We start from the raw sequence: 20253 nt of genomic DNA on the forward strand, positions 1-20253 counted from the left end.
GCTCAGAGATGATATCAACTCAGGGTTGGATGTCTATAAACAGAGTAAGATTGAAAGACAAGATTTCAGGAAGTTGACAGCACTGGCAGAGGGTAGTTAAGTGATGGTCTGGGTTAGGTTAGACACAAAATGAACTGAAGCCAGGATGGGGATAATTTTGTAATAGGAAAAAAGGAAGTTAAAAGGTAGTGCTAGAACGATTACAAACATAAGAGTCCATTGAGCCTCTTTGCCTCTCTTTTCTGAGAAGATAATCAAGACAGCAGGTTGCCACAACTCATGTAAGCCATCACAACAGTAAGCTCGGTCATCTTCAGGTTCAGAGTTTTCTCTGCAGAGCCGAGTTCTCAGGAAGGATAAATTCTGGCTACTCCAAGTGTAGTCTACTGACCAGCATCACTGGCATCACCCAGGAGATTGTTAGAAATGCAGAATCTTGGGTTCTACTCCAGAACTGAGTCAGGGTTTGCTTTGTAATTATTTATTTATTTACCTTTGGCAGTGCTGGTTTCTGGTTGCTGCGGGGGCTTTTTCTCTAGTTATGGTGCGTGCAGGCTTCTCATTGTGGTGGCTTCTCTTGTCGCGGAGCATGGGCTCCAGGGCACACAGACGTCAGCATGTATGGGCTCAGTAGTTGTGGTTTCCAGGCTGTAGAGCACAGGTTCAATAACAGTTGTGGCTTAGTTGGTCCGCAGCATGTCAGATCTTCCTGGACCGGGGCTAGAATCTGTGTCTCCTACATTGGTAGGCAGATTCCTTACCAGTGAGCCATAAGGGAAGCTCAGAATCTGCTTTATCATCTCCAAGTAACTCATATGTACAATAAGTTTGAGGCACTGGGATAAACAGATGTGAGTGCAACTTCACCCTTGGTTTATTTGGGCTGATCATGATATGCTAGGGGAAATGAGGAGCAGATATCTTGCCTGTGATGTTCTCAAGATCCCAGGCTATTGAGCACTCCATTTTTAATGTATAATTTAAATCCTTTCCCAAATGACTCCTTATATCCCGCACCAATTCCTAATTTCACCCCAGACACCAGGTGCTCTGAACATATGAATATCACGGTATCATATGAGATAAACTATAAGCTTCCTTTTAGTTTTAAAATTATTTTAGGTATCATAGCCACACTTCATCTGCACAGAAAATCAGCCCAAGTGAAATGAAATTCAGTCAGTACCAAAAATAATTATAAGAATAATTTTGTAGTTACACACACACACACACACACACACACCCACCCACCACACCTATCTGCTCTTGGGTCAGCTTTAGAGGGTGCTACTCTAACTCCTAACAATTTCAGTGTTTTGAAGCTGCAATACGTGATTATGAATGGTTTCTGAGCTACTTTTTTACCCCCTTTTTGTGCAAAACCAAACTGAAATTCATTTAAATGAATTAAGTCACTCGAGGGAATCTGAGTGGAAGCTTGAGGGAATTTGTCTCCATATGTTAACGTGAAACTAATTTTCGAAGAGGTGGAGGTTCTGAGGAGTAAGGCAAGTTGGCGACAAATTGATCACACAGATACCTATCGGTTGCATCAGTGTTAATGGAAAAATTTGGTAGCATTGTTTAAAGACCAACGATGCTTTTTGATTCAGGCTTTTATCTTATACCAAGACTTGAATCTCGTCGACCTGCTGGTGGCTTTTTATGGGCCCCTGCTTTTAAGCACTGTTGCCTACTGGGCCGATGTCGGCGGTCAAGGATGGGGAGAAAAAGCCGTTTGATCTCTGTTTAAGCTAACGGGTCCAGAGAGCTGTGGGTGTACTCCACCACCGCTGGGAGAACGGAAATTGCGGAGGCCTGAGGCGTTTCAAAATTGAACGGTTAGGGTTTTTAAGCTGCACAGGGAGAGAGGTTCGCGACGTGACAGCTGGTGGTCCCCGGGCTCTGATGTCTCCCCTCCCCACGCCTGGTCGCCTCACCATCATTAATCGCCCCTCTCTCTCCAGGTTAGCCCACCAGACGCCCACTCCCAGTCCTTCCCTCTCCTCGGCTCCAGGACTCCCGCGCCCTCCCGTGCCGCTCTCGTCCCCCCCTTTACCGCTCTTCTTCCTCTCCAGCCGGCCGCTCATTGCCCGCCCCGCCCCTCCCCTCCTTTTCCTTGCGCCCTCTCCCCCTCCCCTCACCCCCCAGCCCGGCCCACTCCGCGCCCTCCTTTCTCAGCCCTCAGATTCGCGCTCCCGCGGCAAACGCCGCCTCCGCTCTCCCAGGGGGACGCTGGGCTGGAAGGCTTTGGAGAGGCTGCGCGCAGGCGCAACGCGCGGCGGGCGCGCGGGCAGGCCGGGCGTGCACGCAGGCGCGCGCTGCTCGGGTTTCGCTCCCGCGCGGGCAGCGGGACGTTCTTCTGCTTCCTCAGTCAGGGCTGAGGGCCCCACGGCTGTGGTGGCGGAGGCGTCATGTTACTCCACTCTGTTAATCTCTGGAACCTGGCGTTTTATGCCCTCATGGTCTTCATGGCCACCGTGGGGCTATGGGACGTCTTCTTCGGCTTTGAGGAAAATAAGTGCAGTATGAGCTACATGTTTGAGTACCCGGAGTATCAGGTGAGGTTCTGCCCTCCCTTCGCTGGCCTCCCCGAGGCACGGGCCCCTCCAGCCTTACCCTTCGGTGCGTTTCCCCTGCCTCGGCTCCCCGCGCCTCTCCCTTCCCCTTCCCCCTACCACGTCTCTGCTTTCTTCGCCCCAGAATACTTCGCAGCCCCGCGCGGTCCCCTTCTCCTGCCCTTTCTGTCCTCTCTTCTCGGCGGGGTCCGTGATAGATGGTTCCCGGAGCATCCTCCCCGCCCCCCCTCGAGATTGCTCCGGGTTCCTCGCCCGGTTCGCGGTCCCGAATCCCAAGCGGAGAAGGGCCGGGCCCAACGCCCCTCATCCCAGGAGAGGCAGCTGTAGTCCAAAGCTTTCCAAAGCTTTCCCCAAATCCCTCCTCCCAGCCTTCCTGCCCTAACAGGTGCTCCAGCCCTCCTCTGCTTCCCACACGCCGAAATTCTTCCCTTCCCGCCCAGGAGTTTGCGTGTCAGCTCTTGCTTTTTAGAAGGGAACCAAGCTTCTACAGAGCATATGTTGCCTGGATAGTTCCCAGGGCTGCTTTAGAGACTCCAGGGATTTACCTCGATGTGAAAGTCTGACCTGATGAGTAAATAAATGAGGAACTAACGCAGTTTTCTCTTGGGAAGGTTTTGCGGAGCCCCCTAGTCTTGTACCCTGTATAGAGGCGAGTCGCCCCTTACCAGTTGAAAGTAAAATCTGTTTTCCTGGTGGTGTTTTGGTTTTCTCACTGTGTTTGCAATTTAAAAAACACCCGGCCCTTCTTTCTGTCTCTCCGCCCCCACCTTTCTTTCCTCTTTCGATATTTTCAATCACAATTGCTTTATCGGTTCAGCATGGTAGACTCTAGAATTTCATTCATGACCAGCTGTAAAAAGAGTGACAAATTACACAGGCATCCAAAGAAATTTCACCGGAATGATTCTTTCCTTTCTAAATGCATCTCCTAATTATGGAATATATATTGTAATGATAACTCCCTACCGTAAAAAGTATGTGTACTATAATACACATACTGATAAAATGCATTTAAAACCATAGAAAATTTATTCTTTGAGGTGAGGGATGCAGATCCTGGTTGTTTCCGTGTACAGGTCATTATGGAGGAATATTATTTATTATTTGATTACCCTGCTATTATTTAGATCTTAAAACTACTTAAGGTTTAAATTGCTGAAGAACGTTCTTTCCCATGGGCAGAATTCAAATTTAGATTTCATTTGTTTTGAGATCTTTACCTTGGATCTCAATTTAGATTTCATTTGTTTTGAGATCTTTACCTTGGATGGAATTTAGATTTGATTTGTTTTGAGATATTTACCTTGGATCAGTGCTTATATGGAAATGGAAGCTTTTGATATCAGGTGCTATTGAAGGAACAGATTTTAGCATATTACAGTGGTCTTTTAATTTCTAAATGAATATGGTGGTTTATGTTTATCAGAGGCTACATATAGTTAAATATGTGGGCTTTTAGTTTAGATTTTTAAAAAAACTGAAAATAAAGCCTTTATAATCTTTTATTTTTCTTTGGTTTAATTAGAAAACTCCCAGTAGATTCAAGTAGGTCGTTTTAGTTTTGTACTGCATTGAAGAGTTTGGTTAAAATGGAAACAATACAATACTAATTCCCATTTATTTTTGGATTATCCACAATTATTGAAGCTATCTTAATATTTCAAGTAGTAGAAATCACTTAGTGTTGGGAACAAAGCAGCATAATATTGACTGGAAAGACACAGAAAATTAGTGTAGCTAATGCAAAAGAGCTGTTTGGGTTTTTTTGTTGTTGTTGAATAGTCTTATTTATTTTTGCTGTTTTGAGGTTTTATTTATTTATTTTTGAGGTTTTATACTTCTGTTAATAATATGTTAGTACTGTAATATTAGAGTGGCAGGGGTTTTGATACACATTTTCAGTAAATTTTTATCTTTATGATGTAAAAAGTGTTTATTCACTACAGTATTTGTGTTTGACTCTTCATTTTATTGTGAACACTAGGTTGCAGAAGCTGCCTACAGAAATGAGTCATTTTGAGTATGATAAGTGAGATTTCTGGATAACTGGGCACTTTCTATTAAGAACCAATTATTTGTTTAAAATGTTCTAAACATATTTTTATATTGCTTTTAGTTATATTTTATAGTAAGCTCTAGTTGTTCACACATTGGTATCAGCGTATGGAATATCCTAGTTATTGGATTTGTTTTTTTTTTCTCTTTCTTAATGCTTTTCTTCTTTTTTTACTTCTCATTTACATATTCTTTAGCAGAATTTTAGAGGCATTTAAAACGTTGGTTGAAACGTGCTCAGTTTGATTTTCCATTTTAAAAATAAAATGTGGGATAAGAATTTGAAACTCTGAAAATTGTTTTGAATTTAAATTTTTATTATTATCTCTTAATCCTCTACCTTTGGTTTTCCTAGATTCACTTATTCAGAGTTAGTTGAACATTTCACAAACCTACCAGGCAAAATACACATTATCCTTGAAAGCTTTTTGCCTTACATTTTAGCCAAGTTGTAGAATTTGAGACGAAAACATCTGTGTTGTGTTTTTTCATACAATAATTTATTTGCCTCTAGATATGTGACCTGCTCTCTGAAAGGAAATGCTGATATTGGGAAATGCAAATCGCTTATCTTGTTATTAAGTGTGATGTTTATTTAGTATGTCATTTAATGACTTCCCTGTGTAAATAAATTTTAGATACGGGATTTGGGTGAGGAGGAATTCGAGGTAAATCAGACATTGTGCCTTTAAATTTGTCTTTAAAATATAATGAAGGAGATAGGAATGAAATGAATAGGCAAAATATAATGTATTGAACGTTATAATTCATTGTAAGTGTGTACAAGGCTCTTCACAGAAGAGAGCTGCCATGTTCATCTTGGGTAGTCAACAGGTATAGAGAAGAGGCTGTGTACTGGGCAATGTAGGATATGTATGTGGTTCACACAGTGCAGAAACAAGACAATTGCAGGAATAAAGAACATTTGCGAAGGTAGGACGGAACCAGGATATATTCCATAAATAGTATTTGTGGTATGTTATCATTTTAATGAAAAGGAGAAAATAACCTAAGACACATTTGCTTATATTTGTGTATATTGTATATGTAAACTACTTCTGGGTAGTTTACTACTTCTGGAAGCACAAACTGCTAACACTGGTTGCCTTCTGATTGGTAATTGGATAACTAATGAACCCAAGGGTAGTAGAGCTTTTTTAGTATATACCCTGTTGAATCTTGAATTTTGGAACATATTAAAACATTTAAAATATGCCATATATAAATTATAAGGAAGTAGGTAAGAATAATTAGAACCAGGTTTTAAAGGACCCCTCAAGTGTTTATTGTCTGTGTGTAGTGAGGAGACACATAAGGTGTATGTTTTAACAAGGTTATTTCTTGACAGCAGTATGGACTGTGGATTGTTAGCCTTTTGTGGGGGAGAGTTCTCATTTAAAATAATCAATTTAAAATATATTGGAGTCCTGTTGCTATAAATGTTTTCTTTTTTTAAACTCCTTGACCACCTTCTGTGTTTTAATCGTCATCCTTTTGTATACCTATATCTTTTCTGTCCTCAGGCAATATCTTTTCTGTCCTCTAGGCAATACCCTTCCTGTCTTTTCCTGCCACTTACTCCCAACTTGAGTTTTGTTGGAAATGCAGTTTTGCCATTGCCTACGATTCCCACTTTATGTTTCTGTTCTATGTCTTTTTTTCCATCTTTATGCTTTTTCTACTCCATATTATATGCAGTCATATTTTTAAATGTACATTGTCTCAGTATAAAATTGCTTTTATAATAGTAGATTATGAAATTTATCAAATAATATTCTTTTGCTTATTTTTCTGTCTCCAGGGAATTAAATACTTTTTTGGATGTATTTGATAGTTCCTATCCTTCTTAGTTAGTTTTCAGCTCGTTCAAAACTCTTGTTTAGTCACCGTCCTAAAAAGAACCTACTGTGTGTGTGCTACTGTCTCAAATAGTGTGCTAAATTACAAGGAGTTAAGATAACTGTTCCCTTGTTCTCTCATTTTTTTTGCATAATTTATACCTAAAGAACAAAATATTACATCACTTTTATTTTTTATTATTTACTGTGCATAATTAATATTGGAACTAATTTGAGTTGAGGTACATAAACACATCTTAAAGCAAATTGGTATCTCTGTATTTTGAATATTTGAGGAGATAAAGTTGCTAGTAACTTACACAAGAAGCTCACAGTCTCTGAAGTTGTTTTCATGGTGTTATTGGCACAGATTGTTTATGGTACTATCCTCAAATATTCAGGAATTTGCATAAATGATCAGAATTATTCTTTTTAGAACAGTGATTTTTTTCAGTAGTCATTACCAATTTGCAACTTTCAAAATTCACTCAGTAGTTAAAATTTTTACCAAGCACGTGCATATTACTAGTTTAGTTTAGTCACTCAGTCGTGTCTGACTCTTTGCAACCCCATGGACTGTAGCCTACCAGCCTCCTCCGTCCATGGGATTTTCCAGGCAAGAGTATTGGAGTGGGTTACCATTTCCTTCTCCAGGGGATCTATTACTGCTAGATCATTAAATCTCTTGATGTCAGTTTAAATAATATCTACTGTTCAGTGTAACTGGTTTCGTTTTTAATGGCCTCTCAGTCTCAGTGTTGGCTGCTCAGTCGTGTCCAACTCTTTGTGACCTCATGGACTGTAGCCCTCCAGGCTCCTCTGTCCAAGGAGTTCTCCAGGCAAGAATACTGAAGTGGGTTGCCATTCTCTTCTCCAGGGGGTATTCCCAACCCTGGGATCTAAGCCAGGTCTCCTGCATTGCAGGCAGATTCTTTACTGTCTGAGCCACCAGGGAAGCCCTTAATGGTCTCTATCCCTTAGGGGTTTAAAAAAAAAAAGGAGCCGAAGAAGAGCTTATGCTTTACTACTAATTTTATAGATGCCTACCTTTTCGGGATGACATTAAGACTTCATTTATATTATGTTGAAAGAAATGTCAATTACTGGCTCATTTGGAAAATAATAATATGAATTACAGAGTAGTTTTAGGCTTGCTGACAAACCATGCACCAGGTCATGAAAGCTGAAACAGATGCTAATTCATTGGAATCTTTGTGGTGAGAAGACTGTCCATGTCTTGACCAAGTCATGGCTGTAAGATTCGATTAATTTGTTAGCATATTGTAGGTCAAGCATATTAAGTTGAGCGGTAGGAAAGTTGCATTATAAAACAAAGTTACTTTCCTTTGAATGATGCAACAGCTTGGAGTATATAATAGGGCCTGAGTAAAAGGAGAGAGACATTACCAAACAGTTTAAAATAGCAAAAAAGAATTCATTTAATAATGAAAAGCTTTTATCATTTCTAAGTATAATTGATAACTGATAATAAATGCATTTTCAATTATGTTAACATAGAGCATGCTGACATAAACCAGTATTTTTCACTTGTCAGTAGCTATTTTGAGTAGTTTCTATTTATTAGAATTTAAGTAGTCTCATTTTATGTTTTCTTGAAGGCTTCATGGTTTAAAACTCACATAATTCAAGACAGATGCTTCATATGTGTAAACTAAAAGTAGAACTTTGTTGTTCATTAAGTGTAGTTTTTATCATCAGTAACGTTTTTATATTGTACTAAATCTAATTTGTATAATTCAGAATTGGGTATAGTGAGACTGAATTGTATTACTAAAACAGATTAAAGTGAAATTGCTTTCTCTTTCCTATAGAAAATTGAACTTCCAAAGAAACTGGCAAAACGCTATCCTGCTTATGAATTATATCTTTATGGAGAAGGGTCCTATGCTGAAGAACACAAAGTTCTCCCTTTAACGGGTATTCCTGTTCTCTTTCTTCCTGGTAATGCTGGAAGTTATAAGCAAGGTAAGTCTCAAAAATAATTTTGAAAGCTGTGAATTCAGTTAAAGAATTCATTCAGACACATACTCTGCATTAACTACTTCACTATGCATACTGGGAGACACAAATATACGACATTTTGTCTGAGAGAAGTATGTGACAAGTTTATAAAAAAAAGTTGAAAGCCACTTTGCAGAGAATAAGTAGGAGAAGATGATGATAAATAGATGATATAGGGATTTGGGAATCGGTAGAGGTAAGAGGTTTATGTTAAAAATTGAAGGTACACAAAACAGAACCTAAAGCATTGACTAGAGAAGTAAATCGGTGGTTTAAGTTATGCTGAGAAAGAGAGGAGATTGATGTCTTTCTTTTGGAGTTATTTAAATTAGATCTAGAAATATGGAGGCAAACACAGAAAGGTAGGGTTGGGGGGAAGATCTGTGTACATATTCCAAATTGAAATATAGCAGTTATTCCTAGTGTAACAGTCAAGCAATGTAGAAGTAATTTCAGCTAAAATCCCCTTATTGTTATTAAATGACGTGTTCTTTTATATAATAAGAATAGAATTATTTCAACCTTTAGTATAACTCTGGGAGATAGTGAAGGACAGGGAAGCCTGCTGTGCTGTAGTCCATGGGGTCAAAAAGAGCTGGACACGACTTAGTGACTGAACAACAACAAAGTATAATTACTTACATGTTTATTTATTTAGCTAGCAAATATTTATGGGGCACCTACCATGAGCCAGGCAGTGTTTTAGATATTAGGCAGTATTCTAGATATTCTAGATATTAGTATGCCAGTAATGTTAAAAGTTAGAAAAATAAACGAGTAAGGGATAAAGGACAGACAGGGTCAAGAGGTGACTGGACGAAGTGGCCAGTATGCGGAGATGACATTTTGAGCAGAGGCTTGAGTGTGGCAGGGGACTGAGGTATGGTGCTGTTGCAGGGAAGACGTGGAAGCAGGAACGTGTTTGGTGCACTCAAGGCTACTGAGACTAGAGGTAAAAAGTGATGAGGATGGAAAAGTAGCCACAGGCTGTATCATAAAAGCTGTGGAAGAGACTTAGAATTTTGATTTAAATGTGATGGATAACTATTGGAGAGTTTGGGTAGGGAATGATAAACTCTGATTTTTAAAATTTAGTCATTGTACTTGAAGTATAACACATAAACAGAAAAATGTGTAGACTATTGCTATTTGGTTAAAAATGATTATAAAGTGAGTACCCAGGGGCCATACTCAAGTCAAGAAGTACAAGGTCGGCAGCACCCTGGAAGCCCCTATGTGCCCTTTCCTGATTAAAGCTCCCTCCCTTCCTTCTAGATGAAGCCACAATCCTCAGTTTAAGGTAGTCATTTTCTTTACTTTCTTTATAGTTTTAGCATCTTAGTGTGTATCTCTAATTCATTCTACTTATTTGGGGCTATTAAGAATTTTTTTTTTTTTAAAGAGGAGCTGATATTTTTTATTTTATTATTATTTTTATTTTTGGCCATGCCACTCAGCATGCAGAATCTTAGTTTCCCAACCAGGGATTGAACCTGTGCCCCCTGCAGTGGATGCACCAAGTTTTAACTACTGGACCACCAAGGAAGTCCCAATTTTGGACTCTTTTAAATTTTCACTGTAATCATTGAGTGTATATTATTCTGTGACTGGCTTCTTCCACTTAACATTTTTTTTTAATACAGTAAAAGTAACTTTTACTGATTTTTTTATCTTAGATCTTTTAAAAAATTAAAGTATAGTTGATTTACAGTGTTGTGTTAGTTATAGGTGTACAGCAAAGTGATTCAGTTTTATATACACACACACACATATATATTAGTGCTTTCTAGGAATTAGGAGGAAGAGAAGAATGAAGAGTAACTGCTAATGAGTAAAGGGTTTTCTTTTGGGAGTGATTAAAAAATGTCTGAAGTTAGATTGCAGAAAACGATTGTATACCTCTCTGACTATACAAAATATCATTAAATTGTATGCTTTGCACAATGAGTTACATAGTTTGTGAATTATATATGTTTAAAAAATGGAGTGGAAAACAAATATTTTGTTTACTAAACCTAAAACCTAGAGAGTATGATTGTGGGAAATGAGAATTACATTTGAAATTAAGAGACCAGCAATTTAAAAAATTGTTTATATGTATATACATATATATATATACACACCTATCACTATATATGTATAGTATATGTCATATTTATCACAATATATGTATATTACTTATATACATATATGTGCTTTATCACAACGTTAAACAGTAGAAGCAGAGAGCCTGTTTAGGAAACTATTAGAGTAGTTCAGGCAAGAGATGATGATGCTTGGATTAGGAAGGTAGTGGTGGAAGTGGTGAAGAAGGCTTGATTGGGGAAATATTTAGAAGGTAGAGCATGACAAGATTGACTTACAGTGATGTCATGTGTAAGAAAAAAGACAAATCTTCCATGAGTGTTTAAAACCATTGTGATGAGCTGTAATGAGCAGACATTTCTTGTAGGATTTTCTCACTCTTAAAATCCTCAAGTTTGACAAAGTTCCTACTTCTTATTACTCAAGGATTCCTTTCTTCCCTTTTAGCTGCTATTGCCCTTACTGAAGGGGAAACAGGTAGAGAATGAATGAACCATTCACTTTATATTTAATTTTAAAAAATTTATAGAACAAGACACACAATTGCTAGGTGGGTTTGTTCTTCTAAATTGATACTATTAAGGATGTCACCCTAAAGTAGGTTTTATTCAGTGTGAGAGATAGTTATTTGTTAAGAGACTTTGAAGCTTTAGAAGAAACTTTAAAAATTTTTGTTTCATATGCACTTAATCCTTTTCCTCTGCAGTTCGTTCTATTGGCTCTATTGCACTTAGAAAAGCCGAAGACATTGACTTCAAGTACCACTTTGACTTCTTTAGTGTGAATTTCAATGAAGAACTGGTGGCACTGTATGGTGGAAGTCTTCAGAAACAGACCAAGTTTGTGCATGAATGCATTAAAACAATTCTCAAGCTCTATAAGGTATGAGATAATCATGGAGATCAATAGTGATCAGCCTACTGGTATCTTTTTTTGTTTGTTGAAGAGACTCAGCGTATTTTAAATTATTTGTTTACATGAGCTCCCCAGATGGCTCAGCGGTAAAGAATCCTCCTGCCAGTGCATGAGATACAGGTTCGATCCCTGGGTCAGGAAGATCTGCTGGAGTGGGAAATGGCTGCTACTCCAGTATTCTTGCCTGGAAAATTCCACGGACATAGGAGCCTGGTAGGCTACAGTCCGTGAGGTCCAAAGAGTTGTGTGTGTACAAACACACACACACACACAGAAGTTGAAGCAAAGGTGGCACAAAGGTTTTCTTGTGTGAAGTTCTATTGCTTTGAATTCAGTCATGGGTTTTGAAGTTCAAATTCAGTTTACAAGAACTCTTTCTTGTGAATTTTGGGAAAACAAATTTTTTTTCCTTTATATACAAATTAGGAGTGCAGTGCATTTCCTAAATCCATTAGTATGGATTTGTTGAAATTATCAACACTAATTGTGAATTTACCTATTTTTCCCTCTAGTTTGGTAATTCTGCTAATTGTCTACATAACTGGTACTAGAGTAGACCACTTCCATATATAAACAATTATAAAACTGGTGAAAATATCTGAAGCACATGTTTTTAGATGTTGGACAACCAAATGGTAAAGATCTATGATCACCAAAAGAGGGAAAACATGTGATGTGAGCTCCTTGAGTGCCCAGCTTTCTGCCTGGAAGCATTTTCCAGACCATGGGGTAAAATTTTTAGAGGTGAAACAGAGCAAATTGAAGTCACTAAGCTGAAGAAGGCAGGGGCTGGCATTTGGGACTACTGACATGGCTAGGTTTGTGGTCAGAGTAGAAGAAGAGAACGAAGACCTAGGCATAGATAGGAGCTCTTGAGATTCGATTCTTTCAGTCTTTGAGTGCTACATTATGTATGCACAGGGCAATACAAGGCAATAGCACACCAAGGAGGAAGGGTTAGGATTAGAGCGCCAGTGTCTCCAATTGGTTCAGAGTTAAAAGGTTAAAAAATTTATTTCCAGTAATGAATTCATTATGAGGTTTATAATTTATTTAGAAGGAAAATATATACTAATGGTGAAAAGATAGGAAGAGGAATAGATAGAATTATTCCACTACAGTAAGAAGTGTAATGTTAATTCATGATAGACTGATAAGGTTGTACATTGTAATTTCTAGAGTAACAACAACAAAAAAGGAGATGCAGCTAAAGAGCAAATGGAGAAGAAATACAGATCTACTTCAGAGATACTGCAGGTTAGGTTCCAGACTGCCGCAATAAAGCAGACACTGCAGTTAAGCAAGTCTCATGAGTTTTGGGGGGTCTAGTTCATACAAAGTTATGTTTGCAGTATACCGTGGACTCTTAAGTGTGCGATAGCGTCATGTTTTTAACAATGTGCATACCTTAATTTTAAAATATTGCTAAGAAATGCTGACCATCATTTGAACCTTCATAATCATAACATCAGAGGTCAGTGATCACACAGCTTACCATAACAAATAAAATGGAAAAGTTTGAAACATTGCGATAATTACCAAAATGTGACACAAAGTGAATAAATATTATTGGAAAATGGCACAAATAGACATGCTCAGTGCAAAGTTGCCATAGACCTTTGATTTATTAAAAATGCAGTATCAGTGAAGTACAATAAAATGTATTCAATCTGAAAGGAAAGAACCGCAAGACAGATGGGACAAACAGAAAACAAATGGCAAGATAAAAGAGTTCAGTGCAGCTATCAATAATTCTGTTAATTGTAGATGGATTAAACACTCCAATTAAAAGGAAGATCTTGTCAGACTGGATTAAAAAAACAAGACCCACCAAACTGTATGCTAATCTGAGTACTGGAAAGCAAAAGCCATTTTAGATTTAAAAATCCTGATTAAGAAATGTAAAGGAATGGAAAAAATACACATACAAATACAGATAGTGTGAAAGTTAGCATGGCAATCTTAGTATCAACTAAATAGAGTCTAGGACAAAAGACATTACATTGAAAAAGAGGGACATTTCTTGGTAATAAGAGTCAGCTCATCAGGAAGGCCAAAGAATCTCAAGGGAGTATGCAGCTAGTAGCAGAGCTTCCAAGTTGATGAAGCAGAATTAACAAACTAGAGGAAAAATAGGTAAATTCACAATTAGAGTGGATAATTTCAACAACCTCTCTCAATAATTGATGAAATAAATAGAAAACCAGTAAAGTATACAAGATGTTAACACTGTTAATCAGCTTGACCTGTTGACATTTATAGAACATGTCCACCAACTGTAGAAACAAGCTGGGCTTACTGATATTTATAGGCCACACCCAACAACTGAACAAGCTATGATCTCTTTCAGCGCACACGGAACATTTACTAAGATATGCCACATGTCAAGCCATAAAACAAGTCTCAATGTCAGGACTGATGTCATACAGGGTTTATTTTCTGAACATAACAGAATTAAATTAGAAATGTCAGCAAAAAGGTATCTGGAAAATCCTCAAATGTTTGGAAATGACTTCTAGATAACCCAGAGGTTAAAAGGAAAATCACGGGTGAAATTTAAAAATGTTTTGAATTGAATTAAAATGAAAACATGTCATCAGAATTTGTAAGATTAAAATAGTAGTAGTTAGAAGTATAGTTTTAGGATTCATAAGTGATTTTAGCAGAACCACAGGTAAATGGTCAGTATTTAGAAATCAGTGATCAAATGGAAGGTGAAGTTTTGAAATGCAGATCTTGCACATCTTTCACTACACATCTTTCACTAAATAAATTTAGTGAAAGATGTGCAAGATCTGTTCACTGAAAACTGCAAACCCTTCTGGTAGAAATTAAAGAAATCCAAAATAAATGAACAGACCAACTTTATGGTTTAGAATACTCAAGGTTAAGATGTAAATTTTCCCCAAATAGACCAAAAGATTCAATGCTCAACAAATCAAATACCAGTAGTTCTTTTTTTTTAACTGATATGCTTATGTGGAAAGAATCAAAGCAACAAATAATAAAAAAAAGACCCATCTTGGAAAGAACAAAGTTGGAGGTCCTGCATTGCCTGATTCAAGACTTAACTGTAAAGCTACAGTCATCCAGTCATTAGTATTCCAGTGTATCTTGAAAATGAAATTTAGGTGTCTTGATTCGTTACCTAAGTCAGCATTTTAAAATTACTTCAAATATTTTTTAGCTTAAATCTACACTTATTGTAGGATAAAACAAGCCGTAAGATGAAGCAGAACCTTTTACATATCTGATAGTTATTAGATAAGATAAATTAGATGTGATTTCAAAATGAGATTTAATTCCATAAATGTCTTTCCCAAAAAACAATTGTGTCTCTAATGTTATGTATTAGGTGCTTTGTTTTTCTTCTTTTTTTTGTTGTTGTCTTGTTTTCTCTAACAAATACATGTTACATTTTCAATAGAACTAATAGACTTTCTTTTAAATTGAGGCTTTTAGAAAGTGTTATTTCTGTTACAAGCAAGTATATTAGGGGTTAAGAGACAACTCAGTCTTGTTGGATGGATATGACTTGGGTATGGGAAAGTGAGAGGACGTTTTAGATGGAAGAAACCACATTTGTTCTTCATGTGAGTATGCATGCAAATATAGGAATGAATAAAACAGAAATCTAAGCCCTCATGGAACTATGTTCCAATAGGGAGAGGCAGGCAGAAAACATCATAAATAAGAAAAATGCATACTATCTTGTGATAAATATCAGGAATTAAAAACAGAAAAGGGAGATAGGTAGTTGAAGGTAGACTACAATTATAAATAAGGGCACCCAGTGAAGACCTCTGTTGAGACACAGACAATTTGATACAAACTGACTATGCCAAAGCCTTTCACTGTGTGGATCACAATAAACTGGACAATTTGGAAAGAGATGGGAATACCAGACCACCTGACCTACCTCTTGAGAAACCTATATGCAGGTCAGGAAGCAACAGTTAGAACTGGACATGGAACAACAGACTGGTTCCAAATAGGAAAAGGAGTACGTCAAGGCTGAATATTGTCACCCTGCTTATTTAACTTATATGCAGAGTACATCATGAGAAACGCTGGGCTGGAAGATGCACAAGCTGGAATCAAGATTGCTGGGAGAAATATCAATAACCTCAGATATGCAGATGACACCACCCTTATGGCAGAAAGTGAAGAAGATCTAAAGAGCCTCTTGATGAAAGTGAAAGAGGAGAGTGAAAAAATGGCTTAAAGCTCAACATTCAGAAAACTAAGATCATGGCATCTGGTCCCATCACTTCATGGGAAATAGATGGGGAAACAGTGGAAACGGTGGCTGACTTTATTTTTTGGGGCACCAAAATCACTGCAGACGGTGATTGCAGCCATGAAATTAAAAGACGCTTACTCCTTGAAAGGAAAGTTAATGACCAACCTAGATAGCATATTAAAAAGCAAAGACATTACTTTGCCAACAAAGGTCCATCTAGTCAAGGCTATGGTTTTTCCATTGGTCATGTATGGATGTGAGAGTTGGACTGTGAAGAAAGCTGAGCGCCGAAGAATTGATGCTTTTGAACTGTGGTGTTGGAGAAGACTCTTGAGAGTCCCTTGGATTGCAAGGAGATCCAACCAGTCCATCCTAAAGGAGATCAGTCCTGGGTGTTCACTGGAAGGACTGATGCTAAAGCTGAAACTCCAATACTTTGGCCGCCTTATGTGAAGAGTTGACTCATTGGAAAAGACCCTGATGCTGGGAGGGACTGGGGGCAGGTGGAGAAGGGATCAGCAGAGGATGAGATGGCTAGAATGGCATCACCGACTCCATGGACATGAGTTTGAGTAAACTCTGGAGTTGTGATGGACAGGGAGGCCTGGCGTGCTACGATTCATGGGGTCGCAAAGAGTCGGACACGACGGAGCGACTGAACTGAACTGAAGGATATGAGGGAATGGCTTCCCTGGTGGCTCAGAGGTTAAAGCATCTGCCTGTAATGCAGGAGACCCAGGTTCGATCCCTGGGTCGAGAAGATCCCCTGGAGAAGGAAATGGCAACCCACTCTAGTATTCTTGCCTGGAGAATCCCATGGACAGAGAAGCCTGGTGGGTCACAGTCCATGGGGTCGCAAAGAGTCCGACACGACTGAGCAACTTCACTTACTTACTCACTTAGCCTATTTAGATACCTAGGGAAAGTACTGTAGGAAGAGGGAACAAAGATATGAGGCAAACAGATGGGTCCTGTATTTCAGGAAAAACTAGTCTGATATGGCTGGAACAGTAAGTTAGTAGAAGGGAAGTTTGGGAGGAAGGCAGTTTGTAGAGTCTTGCAGGCAGTTTTAAGATTTTGCCTTTTATTCAATGATACAGAAAGCCACTAAAGAGGTTTTTTTTTTTTTTTTTTTTCTAAAGAGGTTTTTGAACAAAGGAATAGCATGTTCTGCTTTAGGTTTTTTCTTTTTATTTTTTATTTATTTTTGGCTCTGCTGGGTCTTTGTTGCTGCTCGGGCTTTTCCTGTAGTCGTTGAGAGTAGGGACTGCTCTCTACTGCAGTTCATGGACTTCTCATTGCAGTGGCTTCTCTTGTTGCAGAGCATGAGCTCTAGGCATTCGGGCTTCAGTAGCGCAGGCTCAATAGTTGTGACCCACGGTCTTAGTTGCTTTGCAACATGTGGAATCTTCCTGGTCTAGGGATCAAACCTGTTTCTCCTTCATTGGCAGGCAAATTCCTTACCATTGAGTCACCTGGGAAGCCCTGTTTTAGGTTATAACAGTTTCATTCTGGTGTCAGTATGCTTTTGAGGATAAACTGAAGGGATGTAAAGGTAGAAGTAGAGAGGCCAGTTAGGAAACTATTGAAGTAATTTTGGCAAGATAATTTTGGTTGGATCAAGTTGATAGCAGTGGAGATGATAGGAAATGGTCAGACTGGTATAAATCTCAAAGGCAACAGGAGTTGCTGGCAGTTCAGGTATGGAGGGGTAATGTGAGAGAAAAAGAAGAGTTAAGGATGACCCAAACTAGAAAAAGGGCTTCCTTGGTGGCTCAGATGGTAAACAATCTGCCTGCAATGCAGAAGACCCAGATTCAACCCAGGGGTCAGGAAGATCCCCTGGAGAAGGGCATGGCAAGCCACTCCAGTATTCTTGCCTGGAGAACTCTGTGGACAGAGAAGCCTAGTGGGCTACAGTCCATGGGGTTGCAAAGAGTCAGACATGACTGAGAGACTAACACTTCATTTCAAACTAGAAAAACTAAAAGAATTTAATTATCATTAACCAGCGTGGGGAAAAATGTAGGAGGAACAGATCTAAAGGATATTAAGAGTTCAGTTCTAGACAGATTGTATTTAAGGTACATTTTAGACATCCCAAGTGTAGTAGCATGCAGTTGTAGTTTAAGGTTAGAGTTCAGGAGAAGAGATCCAGTGTGGAGATAATAACTTGAGGATTGACAGCATATAGATGTAGTTAGAAAGCATATTAAAAAGCAGAGACATTACTTTGCCAACAAAGGTCTGTCTTGTCAAGGCTATGGTTTTTCCAGTAGTCATGTATGGATGTGAGAGTTGGACTATAAAGAAAGCTGAGTGCGAAGAATTGATGCTTTTGAACTGTGGTGTTGGAGAAGACTCTTGAGAGTCCCTTGGACTGCAAGGAGATCCAACCAGTCCATCTTAAAGGAAATCAGTACTGAATATTCATTGGGAGGACTGATGCTGAAGCTGAAGTTCCAATACTTTGGCCACCTGATGCGAAGAACTGACTCATTGGAAAAGACCCTGATGCTCAGAAAGATTGAAGGCGGGAGGAGAAGGGGAAGACAGAGGAAGAGATGGTTGGATGGCATCACCAACTCAATGGACATGAGTTTGAGTAAACTCGGTGTTGGTGATGGACAGGGAGGCCTGGCGTGCTGCAGTCCCTGGGGTCGCAAAGAGTTGGACATGACTGAGCGCCTGAACTGAACGGAACTGAGATGTAGTTAGAGCCATGAGACTGTATGAGACCACTAATGGGTTCAAGATGTGAAAGAAGATATTTAGGGACTGAGGTCTGAGTCACACCAGTATTAAGAGAGATGAGGGGAGATAAGAAGGAACCAGCAAGAGACTAAAAAGGAGCAGTCAGTGAGGTAAGAGGAGAACCGTAAGAGTATCTCATCAAGGAAACCAAGCAAAGTATTTTCAAAGAGGAATAAGTGATCAGCTATGTAAATTGCCATTGATAGGTCAAGTAAGGTGAGGATTGAGAATTGATCTTTAGATTCCTTGGTGACCAGATAAGTGCAGTTTTAAAAGAGTGTTGCAGGGGAAAACCTGATCAGAATGGGTTTAAGGGTGTTTGAGAAATTGGAGACAGCAAGTACTGTGCGGACAACTGTTTTTGAAGAGTTTTGCTCTTCAAAACAGTGTGTGTGTGTGTGTATATATATATATATATATATATATATATATATGGTATATTAAGAAAGATGTGGTTGCTAAAGTAGAAGTAAAAATAAAGTTTTTACTTTTTAAGAGAGAATAACAGTATATTTATATACTAGTGAGAATGATCTAGTAGTTGTTTTTGCTTAGTTCTCAATTGTGTCTGACTTTTTGTGACCCTTTGGACTGTAGCCCACCAGGCTCCTCTGTCCATGGCATTTTTCAGATGAGAATACTGGAGTAGGTTGCCATTTCCTCCGCCAGGGGATCTTCCTGACCAGGGATTAAATCCACATCTTCTGTGTCTCTTGCACTTCAGGCAGATTGTTTGCCCTCTGAGCCAGTGGGGAAGACCATATTTATATACTAGTGAGAATGATCTAGTAGACAGAAACAATAATTCAGGAAGAAAGTGAGAAGAATTGCCAGAGTGATGTCCTTGAGAAGGCCAAAGGGGATAGGTTTCAGAGCACATATGTAGGGTTTGGCTTTTGCTAAGATCAAGTATGTTTTGGAACATCACCAGAACTATCCTCAGGCTGATGTTTCTCCAGGAGGCCTTATAGGCCTCAGCGTATAGTTGTTCTCATGGCTATGGTTTATTACCGTGAAAGGATACTAAGCAAAATTGGCAAAGAGAAAAGGTGCATGGGGTGAAGTCCAGAGAAGCCAGGTGAAGCTTCCCCATGTCCCTTTGCAGGAAAGTCACTCTGGGTGCATTTAATTCCTGCAGCAACGCTTGTGACAGGCATGCAGTGTCATCTGTGAGAGACGTTCCCTAGAGACTCAGTAGCCAAGGTTTTCCTGAGGGCCAGTCACCTGGACACCTTGTGCCTGCGCCTCCCGTGTGCCAAAATCCCAACAAAAATAAGGCTGAAGGCGTTCAACATAAGCCGTGTTTACAAAGCAGTTTCGGTATGAGCCATTGTTATCATTTAGGAAATGATGGGAGCCCTTCCAAAGTCTGTGGTCCCAGACAGCAAACCAGAGCCAACCTTGAATACAGTCAGTCTTAAGGATAGCAGTCTCAGGTCTATTCTGTTAACTCTGGTTCTGCGTGAGGCCCAGATTATAGTAACAGGAGAGAAGGCCTGGGTGAAGGATCAGTGCGGAAGGTGATTAACAGAAGTTTGGTAGTGGAACCGAGGATACTATATGGAGATAGAAAAGATTTTTTAAAAAGAAATACTTACTTTAAAAATTAAAGTATGTAATTATCAGTGAATAAATGTGGATTGCTGACTCCTTTTTAAGCCCAGGCCCACAATAGAGAAATAATTTAATGAGATAAGATATATCAATATGATGCAATAGTACATTGCTATGGCAACTGACATAGTTGTGGCTTTTTTGTGAT

General features: G+C 39.0%; 1 protein-coding gene across 2 annotated transcripts in view; it reads left to right on the forward strand.

The window, feature by feature from the left end:
• Positions 1-2293: 2293 nt before the first annotated feature.
• Positions 2294-20253, forward strand: part of PGAP1 (post-GPI attachment to proteins inositol deacylase 1) — a 76432-nt gene continuing 58472 nt past the window's right edge. For both annotated transcript variants that reach the window (XM_043445054.1, XM_043445055.1), the window contains exons 1-3: positions 2294-2561; positions 8305-8458; positions 11286-11461. In XM_043445054.1, coding sequence (XP_043300989.1) covers positions 2415-2561; positions 8305-8458; positions 11286-11461 — 477 coding nt within the window. In that variant the 5' untranslated portion in view covers positions 2294-2414. The remainder of the gene's footprint in view (positions 2562-8304; positions 8459-11285; positions 11462-20253) is intronic.

This window comes from Cervus canadensis, chromosome 24 (genome assembly GCF_019320065.1).
Source record: "Cervus canadensis isolate Bull #8, Minnesota chromosome 24, ASM1932006v1, whole genome shotgun sequence".
Taxonomy (NCBI): Eukaryota; Metazoa; Chordata; class Mammalia; order Artiodactyla; family Cervidae; genus Cervus; species Cervus canadensis.